General features: G+C 40.7%; 2 protein-coding genes across 5 annotated transcripts in view; one reads left to right on the top strand and one right to left on the bottom strand.

The window, feature by feature from the left end:
* pdia5 (protein disulfide isomerase family A, member 5) overlaps window positions 1–9,155 on the bottom strand; it is a 51,261-nt gene extending 42,106 nt beyond the window's left edge. The window contains exons 1-2 of the mRNA XM_067516100.1: window positions 9,030–9,155; window positions 86–212 (exon numbers count right to left, since the gene is read on the bottom strand). Coding sequence (XP_067372201.1) covers window positions 86–212; window positions 9,030–9,095 — 193 coding nt within the window. The 5' untranslated portion in view covers window positions 9,096–9,155. The remainder of the gene's footprint in view (window positions 1–85; window positions 213–9,029) is intronic.
* Window positions 9,156–10,224: 1,069 nt separating this feature from the next.
* sema5ba (sema domain, seven thrombospondin repeats (type 1 and type 1-like), transmembrane domain (TM) and short cytoplasmic domain, (semaphorin) 5Ba) overlaps window positions 10,225–14,972 on the top strand; it is a 152,873-nt gene continuing 148,125 nt past the window's right edge. Inside the window, exon 1 of one of the 4 annotated variants that reach the window (XR_010915189.1) lies at window positions 10,225–10,560. The gene's annotated coding sequence lies outside the window, so the exon portion shown is untranslated. The remainder of the gene's footprint in view (window positions 10,561–14,972) is intronic. The other 3 variants (XM_067515983.1, XM_067515981.1, XM_067515980.1) reach the window with 3 other exon arrangements.

A 14,972-nucleotide genomic window follows, 5' to 3' on the forward strand; every position in this document is an offset into this window, starting at 1 on the left:
TTAACTACAATAGTGTTATTTTCTTTTATATTCTTATGAAATACACAGTGATAGAAAAAGCATTTTTTTAACTTTTTTTATCTACCCGTCTTTGTGTAGAGCACCAGAACGTTGGTTCTTGTCCTGAGCAGCTTCTTGAAGTCTTTGTGGTCGTTGACCTTCTCGATGAGAGGAGACACCTTCACTGCCTCAAGCACCGGCAGCAGCCATAGCTGGTGAAAAACATACAAACACAAATGTTACAAAATCCTTCAGTGTGAAAATGCACACACAGTAACAGGACTTTAGAACAACTCAGATACTTGGCTGGTGGGAACATGGATTACACCCTAAAAATATTATTGTAACTCTGCGACTTTTTCACTTTTAAGGGTAAAGAGCATACCTGTCAGGAGAGTCTACAGGAACCAGCAACCCGTTATGCCTTCTAAAGATTAACATTTATGGTCATGAAAATAAAAAGAACTTTGCTCGTCTATTGAAGCCCTTTGTAGAGTGAATGAGTTGAAATTACGTACTGCTGTAGTTTTATCTCTTGTACATTTTAATTATGTAATTTACAAATGTTAAGTTGTATGTATTTATTCAATTCTTTCTCTTGTACTATATACATTTGTGCTATGAGTTAAAAATTAACATTTAATAAAAGCTAAAATAAAATCAGGTAATGAGAGTGCATTTTATGCACGATTTATAAAAATACTGCTCATCGCCTACCAGTCTTGTGGCAAATTAACATCATTTTCAGTTTATGTTCAGGAAATGGGTTTGATTTCATTTTGTAACATCGCACCAGTTCATAACACTTTGAATCAGAACATCAATGTGGCAGTACAGTCCGAGGGCTGTGACTCATCGTTTCCAGAAATAAAAACTGTTTTAACTCGATATTTGCACCAAAGTGGAAAGCAATAGGAGAGCAGTAAGGAGGCATTTCCTGATTTTTTTTGTCACCTCCTGTGGCATAAATAAGGCAGAATTCTGCTTCCAAGCATGAAAGGCTCCTTTATCTTTTCAAACACTAGTAGTTGAGCTAATAGTTTGAAACACCTAATATGGGAAACAAAGCCGATACTAAGAGGCTTGCTCTTTAATCAGAGACAGCTTAGGAAAAGACAAGATGGAATACATTCAATCCATATGAAGTTATTTCATGCATGCTAATGGTCTCTGTGCAATCACCATTCATTAAGGGGCTGCTCCTTTCTGCCTACAGAGAACTAAATTAGACACCAAAACTGTCTGCTAAGTCAGCGCATCCTGCCTGATGAGTGATATCAAAAACTGGATGCTCTTCTGAGGGGAGTCTGATGGGAATTTTAAAGAGAATGTTTGGTACTTCAGGAATTTTCAAAATTATGGATGAACAGACAAAAGAGTACAGAGAGAACTTAAGTGCTTAGTTATACATATGTCGCCATTTTCACTCTTTCTGAATAGTATCTGTGTTCATTTTGTCACTTTAAGTCAGTGCAAGATCCTACTTTGGATGATGTGGTGAAAAGATAAACACTGATTGTATTAGTACTCTGTTAGGGACCCTTGGGAACCGCATTGCCAGGGGTGGCCTAATTAGAGGCTGGGTAGATGACACCTGTCACCATAGGTGGGCTTTCAGTGGATTAGATGGCATACTTATTTAAGTGAGACAGGAAATGTGGTACTTGATGGCATCCTAGATGGATTAAAAGGATGCAAATTGAACAGGACTGATGAGAACTGTCTTATTTAATTGCTCACTTTCTCCCTGAAGAATGAAACATTTGCTGCAATGTGGTACTAGTACTGCTGCAGACAGGTAACTTGCTAGTTTGCCAAAGTGTGCGATTGTTTTTGGTTATGTGGATATGTTGGCTTTGTGGATTCTGCATTAGCAGCTGTAATTCTGCTAACTGTGGGAGCTTTCATTCTCATATGGTCACAGCTGGCTTCGTGCTTATGCACTTCAGTTTGATAACAGCATTTCATGGGATAATGTAGCTAAATCAGCTGGTGACCAGCGGATTTAATGACATCACTGGTCTTTACCTTGTTGCATGACAATGTGAGTTCATGAATTCTGGGGATTGTGGTTACACAACACCAACTGAAAGGAGTGGTCGACTGCCTTTAGCGAAGTGCAAACGTCATCAAATTCACATCAGAATCTAAACCTTTAACCATTTCCCCCACGTGATTATTTAGTTTAATATAAAGAAAAATCTTTTTTGTAGAAGAACTTGTATATTATTGTAAAAAGCTGCTTTGTAAAGGCTGATAAGCAACTTGTGGCATAAGTACTACAACAATTTGGGACTGGTTAACATTTTCAAAACACCCACCACAGGTAGCTGCTTATTTACATAGTAAACAGACGAATTTCAAAGAATGTCCTGTAGCATGGGAGATATCTACACCTATAAACAAGGCGGCTGAAAACAACACCTTCCTCAACCTAACGCTGACGTTGGAGCCTTCCACCAACTAAAGCATACGTCATCGTCCGGTGATGGCATACAATAAAAGAAATAAGTAGATGTACAGTTATCCCACAAAGCTATGCAAGTGACAGACTCATTCAAAAGCAGCATTACTGCACTGTTGATGATTTAGCCTGGAGGTTTATTATAATAAAGCACACACACAAGCAACTAAAAAAAGAAAATATGAATAGAGCCGAGCAGAGTGCTTTCAGATAACACGAAGGGTGGAAGTAACAAATATTTAAGTGATAACAAAAATAGATGTGAATCTCATTAATATTTATGGTGTCAGATTTATCTGTCAAGTGCTGGTGTGCTCTTCTTTTCTGGGGCTGCTCATCTTCTACAATAAATGTCAATATTTCTACTCGAACACCAAATGATAAATGCACATATTACAGAGCACGACTCCATTTTTTATCAGATCACAGCAGCCTTAATTAAAATAAAATGCAAGTTCTCTCCCAATAGTTCACAAGCAAGTTTATCTTTTTTTGCACTCTTCAACTCCTAAGGTAACAAAGAAATTAAAACCGATCCCAGCACATAAACAACTCTGGTCCATGATTGATAACAATTGATTCTTTGCACTACACTTATGATGGGGTAAGTGGTGGAGTGTGATTAAATTTAACAAAATGCAAAAATAACTATTCAGACATTCTTCAAAACATTTGTCACAGATTAATATTTGTTCTGAACTTCAAATTCATTTGTGATATTTGTCGTCACAGCTGTGTGGTCTCGCTCCATATTGTCTACCTAAAGCTAGTCATCAGTGAAATTTGCACAACGGATCAAATTGTGAGTGAAGGGTGCACGATTGATTCAGTAGGAAATGAACATATTCCTGAATCCCTTGGTGATGGCAATGAAGGCCTGTGAAGTGGTAAGTAACCATGATAATGAAAGAAAGTGGTCATTGTGTCTCTCCATGAAAAGACATAAATGATATGCTTTGATGGAAGTTTCTCACATGTCATACTCCTACTGACTTACACAGAACAATCTGGGAATTTGGGTTAAATGAATATATGCAGCTATATTTGCAGCAGCTAATTTTCCTTGAATTTCGCATAATTGACTGTCATTTCCATCACAGAGTGAGTTGCCAGTCCCATTTACAGCATGTGTGCTTACTTCTGACTCTGAAATCAGAAATTAACTATAATGAAATGGAAATTTTTTTTCCCCAATGATTATGTTTAGGCCCTTTGCTTGAACCATCACTCAAGTCTTTGTACCCTAGACTTTTTTTTTTTGTTCCACAAGTGGATAGATGAGAACAATCAGTGTTACAGTAAAATAAGAACCACATTGATGAGATATTGTAATGAAAAGTTGATATAAAAATTATCAAACCACTAAATTGTCGTGATTAGTAATATGTTTAACATTATTATTTTTAGGGAGAAAAATTCCAATTTAAAAGATAAATGTAATTTATTTGTGTGTTAAATGTACAGGCTCAATCTTGGGTAATCTCCAAATAAATACATTGTCAATTGTGATATAAGGTTCAAACTCGACTGACTATTGTTTAGTTGGATTTACTGTAGGTACTTTGTTATATACTTAATGTGCCTTAAACATAGCGGCTTTCCAACAACAATTTCCACATGACGATACTGTAAATGTAAATCAAAAAAGATACGTACAACAACTTTGCCTGACTGACTTCTGCTCCTATATCAGCTTTCAAGTCACTGTTACAGAGAAACCCTATCAATGGCCACCAATCACTGAACACTATACAACAGCTCTTCACTCTCTTCACTCTGTCATCCATGTGAGAGGCATTATAATGGTTCTGCCTCAGTACTGTACCTTCTCTACGCTGTCTTTTCCTATTATCACCAACTCCTCCACACACACTGCAGGGAGACAAAGCCGATCAATGGAGATGAGACACAAGGAGAGCAGTATGGTTTGGCATAACAAACAAACAGGTTTCTCACACAGTTACACAGGTATTGAGCTTCATCAGGAATGCTAAGTGAGAACCAGGAACACAAAGACCAAAGAGAACACAAGCAATTTCTCATCTCGGTTTACTGAAGTTCTGAATCACCGGCTTGAGTTTCACTTCAAGACCAAAATAACTTTTCTGTTTCAAGTTCATTTTAGCAAAAAGAATATTATCCAGCTAATCCTCAGTAGTAGATGTGATTTATCGGTGGTTTTGGTGCCCACATGTGCACTGGTGAAAATATGTCTAATTAAGAAATGGCTGGGTTATAAAGGCACTTTCAAAAGCCACTGTGAAAGGCCAATATCAACTGATATCCGCCTGCAAATATATTAATCAGTCTCAAATGAATGAGTCAGTGACAAATTAGCCTGACAATTCCACAATATTGCAGCTGTGCTTAAAACCTGGCCTCTGTTCAAATGCCACAAAAGCTGCCAGCTCTACTTGCTGGCGGTCACAAAAAGACAACTGTTTAAATGTTAACTGGCACGTTCCAAGTGCGACCTCTCAGCAAAATCCATTATCATAATCGCGATCTACCTGAAATTCTATCATCATCAATCATGCGACAACTCTTAAACCGCATGCTGCGATTACGTGACTCAGTACCAGACTCAGTTCTCTGAAGAAAACTGTAAGTACCTTATACAGTAACCTTGTTTAAGGCATGTTCCGTCACGTTGCTGTGAAAAATGTGGCGCTTACTAAGCAGCAGGTGCCCAGCCCCTGCCTGTGAGCCCACACCCTCCATCTGCTATTACAAATCTGCTTAATAAACGGCATCCAGTTTTAGGGGCCGTACTGAATCAGCACAAATCTCACCAGTGTTTGTCAAGCACTTGCCTTGAGTTTCCTCTGACTAATGAGCCAGTCAGGTGTGTGTTGGTGTGTGTGGACTGCCTGATTGTAAAGGAAGCAACACAGAATCCAATAACACACACACACTCACAGAGCTGTAATTTTGAGGCTTCTTACCTCTCAAATGAGGAGAGGAACAATTAATTAGCGGCTTTAGCCACTGGTACATTTCAGCTCTTAACCATGGAAGGCAGAGTAGAGGTTTGCAACTTTTTAATCATATATATTCTCGATTTGAGGTAGTTTTTATATCCACAGTCCTAAGATTTCCCTTGCTCCCATGTAGGAACAGATATCCCACGATAGCCAGCCATTGGCTTTATGTTCAAATGCCACTTGTCGGCTCAGGCGAAGACGACATAAGGCAATGCAGCAGTTGGTTTTCATCACCGCTATGTCGTTGATGTCAGCTCGGTGTGCGTGGCCTGTATGATCTCTCAAGATGTACCTTTTGACTCTGAGGAATCTTGATCTAAATGTTTTGCTATCAAAATGTGTAACTCGATTATTAAGAGAAATTATGAATACCGAATTAATACCACTAATTATAACAATGATGCAAACCTTCATAGTGCGAAGACAGTATGCCGATCAGTTCCTAAGCAAAAGTGCCTATAATAAAAGGCTGTTAAGGTAGAGATATAGAGTTAGTTATAGTATATATTGTTTACTCAAGTATACGTGTAGACAACGGCAGGGTCTTTGGCCTCATTGTTCACATATTTCCTTGCATACTTTGTGTTTGTCTGGAGGATTTAAAAGGTTAACTCGGACAGAAAGACAGATTTGATCTTAATTATGCCTGACAATCAACATTATTTCTTCCTAATGAACTTCCACTTATCGACGTCAAACAGTTGCCATGGTAACACTAAAAGGGGTTAATGTTGAGATTGGGGCAGAGAAAATGGCAACAACAACACAAATGGCAGATGTGTAGTTGTGAGTAGTTGTGGACAGATTAGGTAAGTTTTTCCTCCCAAAACTTTCCACTGTTGTGAAAGAAGCAAAGATTGTTTCATACTGCCCCACCGGAAATAACATTCATCTCTGATGAGCACAAACCACGATGTAAATCGAAGCAGGCTACATCAGGGTGTTGTTTTACAGAAACATGTCATGGTTTAGGATGCAGCTAATAATTATTTAGCTTCATCACCAATCTGATGATTTTTTTTCAATTATTCTGTTAAATATTGGTCTTTAAAACATGCCAAAGGTGACATCTTCAAACTGCCTGTTTTGTCTGAGCAATAGAATAAAATTTCAAGCTCAGGACTAGTTCTGAGACCTCGCACTGGCCCTGACTGTAAAGAGTTAAATGGTAACTACACCCTAAATGATTTATTTGTACTGTACCCATTTTTACTTTTGTTGGCACAGGATATTAGTACAGGTGATTTTACCAAAAACAAATTCATATTATTTGGCTTATAATTTAGCAATTTTTGTAAGTTTAGAATTGAACATTTGGTTCAGCCAAATCCTCTGGGATCTATAAATTGTGTGACAGCAAGTAAAACAAAAAGCCAATTTTTGGTAGTAAGTTGATTTGAAAATAGCTACATTGTAGGGTTGTCTCATTACCAAAGGTTTGGTACCACTAAAAAAATCTAATTCGGTACCACTGTGAAAAAGTTTGCAATAGTATTATTTCAGCATGAACTTTTTATTCTATTTCAGCAACAACAGTGGGATGGAGACATCAAATAATAAAAGTCATTACTGCCACTGAAAAAGTGATATTGTGCAAAATATGAAAAAAAAATAATAATAAAAAAAATCAATCAACTTTTGGCTGTGCTCCAGAAATGCTTGTTTGTCCCAGGTGTGTTTTGTCTACTTTATACCCGTCTCTCCTGCTCTACATCCTGTCCTTCATCCTGATGCAGCAAAAAGCAAAAATAGAAAACAATTACAGTTGCACTTTCTTGTGAGGTCTCTTAGAAAATAGCCACTGTGACAAATTTCACAGATTACTTAAGTTAAATTAAAGAGAACCAACAATAGCTTTCTGCTGCTCTCCAACACCTTCTGTGTGCGCCACACCTCACCTCCACATGTCCCCAACTCCAACTATCCACTTAAAGCTGAGGGTGTCCAAATGCAAACAGAGTGCACTGTACATACACACCCAAGCACCACCTTTGTTTGCAAAGGTAACGGTCAACAGGAACCAGAGCAGGAAAAGATCTTAAACACAGATTTTGACAGGGAAATTGATAAGTGTGCAGATTTGATATATTAAACTACTATTTATGCATTTGAAATGTACATGTTTTTGGTCGTTGGCCGGTTGGCAACAGTCTTCCATTTATTTCTGTTCATAATGAAAGTCTACGCTGACATTGCTCACGACCACTGAATTACTTTTACTTGACCGACATTATTTACCAGAAATGAGAATTCTGCATTGTGTTGCAAGACAAAAACAAACAAACACAGACTGGGTGCTAACAGACTAGCATCACACACCAAATACATATGCAAATTTCTCAGTTACAGCAACACATTGAGTGAAATATTCAGGTGTGATATATAGATGTGCTGAAAAAATGCAAACACCATTGGCTGGCTTTAATGTTGTGGTGGACAGGGGACAGACGGCATGGGAAAAAAAAAAAACTGGTCACGATTGACAAAGTGCATCTTAGCTTGGGGCTGCAGATGGATCAGAGTGCCCATGCTGACCCCCGTCCAACCCTGCATTAAAACCACCAGGTGGTGACTGATTGATGCATTTCATAGCTAAGAAACGTTTTTACTATTAGAGTGTAATGGACTTAGAACATGAACTTCCAATATGCTTCCTGGATAAAAGCTGACAACTTGACTGGACCTTCCATTCACACTGTCTACTGTTGACATAGGTAGATGATTCATCCAGAAGAATTAACCGTGTGGGCTGGAGCAAACTAAAAGACGTCCCTTTTTCTAAGGTTTTAGTAAACGGAACCACAGCCGCAAACGTGCACAGGAAATTACATTCGATTCTAGGTAGAAAAGGTGCTGCAGCTCTACTCGCCAACCTGCTGTGGACGATTGGAATTGTCTGAGTGGTTTTGTGTGGCTCGTGTGGTCTAGAACCAGATCAGCTGTGACAATCACAAAGCAACTTATGAAACTGATACTTTTACTTCTGTTTTACACACATACATGGCAGCGCAGCGAGTGCACAGCCGCAAAGTGCAAGTGACAAAGTTAACTTTCAATTCCCGTCACTGAACAAAACGGGTTTCTGCACCGTGCTGATAAGCAAACCTGCAGTGTGCGATTTAAAAATATATTAAAGTGTAACTTTACGTGCGCGCTGTTTGACCTGTGTGGACAGTCTCCACTGGTTGCTGGCTGAACTCAGTCCTCTACTGAGACGCAGGGGAGGAACCCGGTACCCACAGGCGGCCGTTGGCCAAAAAAACACGGTGGAGGCAGTAATATGACCAAATCCCGTGATTTCACCGGCACCACGGACGCCGCGGCCCGTCCACTTCACTACTAGCTGGTCAAATTCGAGCGCCAAGTTCAGTCAGGGGCTGTCAACTTTACCTCCTGCACCGACAAGGCTACAAGACGCTTCGAGGAGCGAGTTGAATTTTTCTCACCTTCCTGAATCCCATAGCGGACACGCGCGCGAGCTCCTCAGCGGGCGTATATGTCACAGAAAACCACTGCAGTTCGCGACACGCTGCAAAAAAACAACAACCCCAAAACAAAACAAAAAGGCTCATTCAACTCACCAGCAACACCAACGTGAACATTATTGCCTCTCTCGTCCGACTCCCGTAGCTGGTCCAAGAAGCCATGATGCCGTTGCCACGTCTGGATACGCAGGCGCAATCGGTTTTCCACGGATTCTTGGGCACCGCGCAGGGGTACTTGGGAAATGTAGTTTTTGATGAAAAGTCGGGAGGGACGGGGGAGGGGGGGGGGGGGGGTGAAGAGTTGCACCTGCTCCTTCAAGGAGCCACACGCCCATTTCTTCCATGTGGCAGTAGGTTTAAGTAGTAGTCCACGAGATGTCGTTTTTTATTTTTTTCTGGCATTATGCAGCCACGTTGCGAGACAATTAATTACACAAGAAGGGTGACGAGTAAATTGGCTCGTGATTGAATGGCTCTTAATTAGCTCTCTACCAATTCGACATTTTTGGTTGCATTATGGCTCTGAATCGCGCTCCGCAGCATCCGGTTTGTGCAGCACACGGACCGCGAAACCCACACAAAGCAAACGCGAGGAGACCCATTGGTTGGTTGAATTCCAATTAAAAAGAAAAAGCATTTTCTCTTTACCATATTTTTAATATAGCTTATCAGGTTTAGCTCTAATATATCAAACACACACGTAGCCTATAATAAAAAAAACTTAATTCATATGTGGCTAATCTGTTTGTTTCCTCATCACAGTCTTCAGGCCTCAGTGTCACATGTTCAGCCTACATAGCCAGCCTTATAATTATTTGAATGTTTATATATATTCTGCAAACCAGTTTGGGAATAAGAAAGGAAAGTAAACAACAAATAATAATAATGTACAAGGCCAAGGTTAACATCATTGTGTACCACAGTAGAGCAGAACAGAAGGACAAGGGCCCATTTTATTATTCAGTTTAGGTTCTCATATTATTTAAGAGTCTGGACTAAAGAAATAAAACGGCACAAGTCTGACTGGAGTTTGGTTTCTATTGTTTTTTCCCCCCAGTCTACATCCGACTGGTCTGATAGAAAACAATAAAATCTGTTTTGGTCCAGAGCATCACCTTCAGTTGAAGGCTCTAGGTTTACTGTTGGGAAAACATCAGCGAAAACACCTCCAACACCCAGTGGACTTGTATTGCCGGGTTACTCCCACCCCCCCACAGCCCAAGACAACAACATGAAGGAAGAACCTTTCCCAGAAGCCCTCCTGTCTCTCTGTGATTCACCACCAAATACTGCCTGCTTTGGCTCTGTTGCGACACTCTTCCTGCTCCCCGGGGTGTCCATGCGTACTTCCTCCTTATTGCGCTTGCACATCGGCCCCATCTTTGCTGCCCCCCCGCCTCTCTCAACTCTTCTCCTCCCACCATCTCCCCTCAAGCCGGTGGTATCGTCCGACACTCAAGGAGAGACAGAGCGCAGTTGTCGGCTGCAGGTCGCTCAGAGAGGGACGCAAACAGCGGCTGAGGACACAGTACTAGAGCCCATCTCTACTGCTGGAGAGTGCGAGTCTTATTCTCTCTTCAATCACTTGTTATTGTCAGCAACTTGGGAAATACAAACATCTCTGAAGGTAAGAGGAGAGACACTTTTTCCTTTCTTTTCCATTGGAAAATACCAGAATTAGCTATTTTTATTAGTACAAAGGCACTTTTAGGTGTGTGTGCACCAGTAACCAGTATAGCTCTGTCTTTATTAGAGAAATGGACGTGGTGCGACTTTGATTGAAGTCCTGGATTATTATTTTTTTTTAAATTGGAGATCAAATCTTAATAGTACTCGCTTTGGCTTGAGTAACCTGCCTAGATAAATCACAAAACACTCCATCTCCAATGCTTCACGCAAACATGCTGTGGGGTCCGATTTTCTCCGGGCCATGTTCTTTGGTTGGTTCTATCAGGAGTCGACTAAACGTGAAGCACTTTCGCTGCTTTTGCCGACTTTTGGCCGTGTTGGGTGAGGTAATTCGTGTCCGTTGGTATAACATGTGTTGCTCGGAGCTGTTAGCAGAGCCTTTATGCCACAGCAGTTTTACTTTCCGCTCACGTTTCATCCCAGGATCGGAGGAGCATTTGCGTGTTGCACAAACTTATTTTGTGCTGCACGCTGGCCTGTCGTCCCTTATCATACTCACGAGATGTGAACTTGGAAATGACTCTAAACTTATTGTCATTATCATCACTAATATGAATATTGTCGCTTAAATGTTGTTAGTTTCCAGCGTACTTTCTCGTATTGCTTGTATTGAAGCGTGGCATCTGAATTGCCCCAACAAACTAGTGATGTTAAGACCACTGTTGACCGACTTAAAGACCGAATCGCTTATTAATTCCAATAATTGATCGGCTTTTACGCGCACAATGTGCAGCTTTGCGCACAAGCTTTGGCGTGTGTGTTACCCTTGTGGCTTATTCTTCCCACTTCCCATCAAACATATGCGGCAGTAATTCTGATTGGAAACACTTAAAATCATCTCTTATAGTCCTGCTTCATGCACCAGAGTGATTTGCCTTTCCAGATCTCCCCCATGTGCAGGCTACAGACACAGGTCGGTTTCATTTTAAATTCTAAAGAGGTTAGAGTGTCCAGCCGAAACATACCAGGCTGCAGATGTCGAACAAACGCAAACAATATCAGAAAAAGGGAGATTTGAGTTGATTATTATGAAAGACATTGTTGGAACGGGAGGCGGGCTGTGTTGCTGCAGAGCAACAGAGGGCAGTGTTGAGCAGCACTGTGCAGCTGTGATAACACCTTGCCAGGTGAAGCCTGCTGCATCACCGTCTGCTGTGCTCTCCACAAGTGAACGCAGACTCAGTGCTGCAGCAGTAGGAGCAAAGGTGAAGCTCTCTAAGCTCAGACAAATCGGAACATCTAGGGACATTGCTTTATTGCTTTTTTTCCCTTTTTTTTTTTTTTTTTTAATGATTTACTTTTTTGCTTTAAGTGATTAAATGTCAAGAACCTTCGAACAGCAGAAGGCTTAACAAGCTTTGATCCGCAGGCCGTTTTTCCCGGAAACAGCTTTCAGAGACATTTAGTCCATAGCTGTCATCTTTCAAGGCTAAACATGTGAAGTTCACTCGACTAACTTCATCCAACAACATATTCGCATGAAAGCTATTTTGCAGCACCAGCAACCACCACCTCTAGGGCCTTTTAGAGACTTTAAAAAAAAAAAAAAATATTGCTGTGGTCTTTTACATCTGTAGCATTTTATTGAGCGCCTTCAACAGCATCGATGAAGGACACTGTATTATTCATTAGCACTCAAATTGCTCTTAAATGCAACTGAGCATGGCTGGTTTGAGTTTTGGGACATGTGTCTGATGACAAAACAATTTTGTGTTGCAGTTCAGGTCTTTGAAATGCTTTGCTTTCCGTACCGTAGACAGAACATGTGTATATTGACCTGAAATCATGTAATAATTCCTCAAATTTTAGCAGTTTTACTGAGTTCTGTCTCATATAGTGTATAAACAGTTTAACTCTGATTTGATTCATGAGCTCATGTGAAAGTCCCACATCGCCCCGTCTTTTGGTTGATATTCATATATTCTTACAGGTTTTGTCAGGCCCACATGCTTGTCTTATGGATGATTAATGCTTTTGTCATTTGAAGAGCTGTTTTAGTATCCTGGGTCAGTCCTTTCAAATGGAAAATAGGTTTTCATCTTTGATGAACTTATGAGGGCTCTTGACAGGCCTGGTGGGGGGAACCAGAACAGCAGAGTAAAAGAGATCTGAAACAAAACCCAAACTGGATGGACCCAGGCCCCCCAACTTCTCTTAGACCACCTCTATGTTAACTTTCTCCCTTCTTTCTCTCTCCTTCATGTCCTTGTAGTTACAGAGTGTGAAAGTCTTTTGTTTTTGATTATGTGTAGGGGTCCGTATCATTGTGGCATCTGATGTCGACATGAATTATTCATTTTCATTAACAAATATGGTGTGGGGTAGATGAGCCGGCAGCCTCTTCATCAAATTTTTAATGATGCATATTTAAACTGTACCATGTGGATTATGTCTGTTGTCGGGCATCATTTGAGAGGGGACAAATGGATATGAAAGTTTATGTCTGTAAAACTTGATCTGCCTTGTCTTACTCCCAACATAACGTCTGTGAGAAAGAAAAGGGTGTGTGTGTGTGTGTGTGTGTGTGTGTGTGTGTGTGTGTGTGTGTGTGTGTGTGTGTAGAGATAACAGACAGATGCAGAGACCAAGTAGGATTCAGTATAGTCACAGGTTACACAGTTACCCTTCATGCATCCTCAGAGCTATAAAACTAGAAGATAACTTTGAAGGACAGCTAACCTGAAGGACAACCAACTGTCTCCTCCCAGTGTTAACAGATGGGTTTGTCACTTCAAGGTTCGGCTTTTCACCAACAAAACCATTATAGAAATTAATCACTTTCACAGCAGCTGTGTGACTTTTCATGCAGGTCAAACAAACTCTCAGGACACGTGTCACCGCTCATATGGATCAGACCTCCGTATATTTACGCACTGCCATGCATCTAGGTCTCCAATACTAACTTCTTGCAACAAAGGTGCATTTCCACACTTTTAAGCCCAGGAAGGACTCTCGAAGAACTGCTGCGAGGCAGTGAGTGGCTAGCTGAGACGTGCTCTGCTGCCTGTTGATCTTGATTTTTGTTTCTTTTTGCAAAGCCGGAGCCTGGTATGTGAAAGCGAGGCAGAGAGATCTTAGACTTTAAAAGTGGCCTTCTTGAGCAAGATTCACATGGTAATTAGGTCAGGGCACACTGAGGAAAAACAAAAGCTGTCCGCATGCAGACAGAGCAGAAAACATACTGTGTTTATAAAGAAAAAAAAAAAAAAAAGATATTTCAAGGAGAGAGAAGAGACGCAGGGGCAGATGCTTTCGTAAAGTAGTTCTATATATTCTGAAAACACCACGGCCACATTGGAGCGTCTGTTGCTCTCTGTTATGTAAATATAATGCCAAGTTTAAAATCACAGCTTCAGGCGCCGTGACTTGTGGTGGCAGCCCTCTCCTCAATATTCACTGTGGTCTTTATTCCCAGAATACAAAGCTCTGCTGCCTTGTCACCTGAATGTGATTATGTTGTCCCACAGTGCTGACATAAATGTTGCCATTTCCATTCACGCGCTCTCCAACACCTGATTGAGGTCCTGTGCCCGAGTACACTTCCTTTTTATTAAAAGTGAAATAATTCCACGGCTATTTGATGACTTGTCCACATTTTAGGTAAAGCTGGATTTTTTTTTTCCGTGTAGGTTGATGCGAGTATCCTGCAGCCAGTGTTACTGCAGGTTGACAATTTCACGTCAGCAGCACCTTGATAAGACGAGCTGCTTTTCACTTTAATTGAGTCTTTTTTTTTTTTTTTTCATGACAGAGTAGGTCGGTTGGAAAATATGCACTTGTAATAACCAGACAGTTTGAGCCGTCAGCAGGAGGAGGCCAGCGGTCTGCGTGGTGCAGTCTGAGCCAGTGGGTGGAAATGAATAATTTCAATGTCTGTCTGAGTCCCCTCATCCTCCCAAAATTTCATTGTGAAATGCAGAGTGCACTTGGCGTGGCCTTCACTTGCAGTGTCTGTCTGTCTTTCTGTAACCTGGCCTCTCTCTGCTTTGACACATTAACCTTGCCGTCTGCGTAATCCGATGCGGCCACAGCGTCTCTTCGCTCTGTCTGCAAACCTGCTGAATTAATGCCTGATGCGACCCAACTGTCTCTGAAACATTATCATTGTTGTTTGCCCTGTCTTTCCCCTTGTTGTTATGACTGTACCTTTGCAAAAATGAACAATAAAGAGTCAAAGGGCGAGCAGTCTGTCAGGCAGAAAAACAAGCTGCAGTGAAAGTTATTTTTTTTTAAATTTTATTTATGTGGTGCAATTTTAATGTTGTTTTAAAGTGGTTACCTAATTAATCGGTTGGTTGAGTTTGTTATTTAGGGTGTTTTTATTTTCTTTAAATGTGAGTTTGTAATGTT

The sequence above is a fragment of the Channa argus genome, chromosome 9 (assembly GCF_033026475.1).
Source record: "Channa argus isolate prfri chromosome 9, Channa argus male v1.0, whole genome shotgun sequence".
NCBI classification, from domain to species: domain Eukaryota; kingdom Metazoa; phylum Chordata; class Actinopteri; order Anabantiformes; family Channidae; genus Channa; species Channa argus.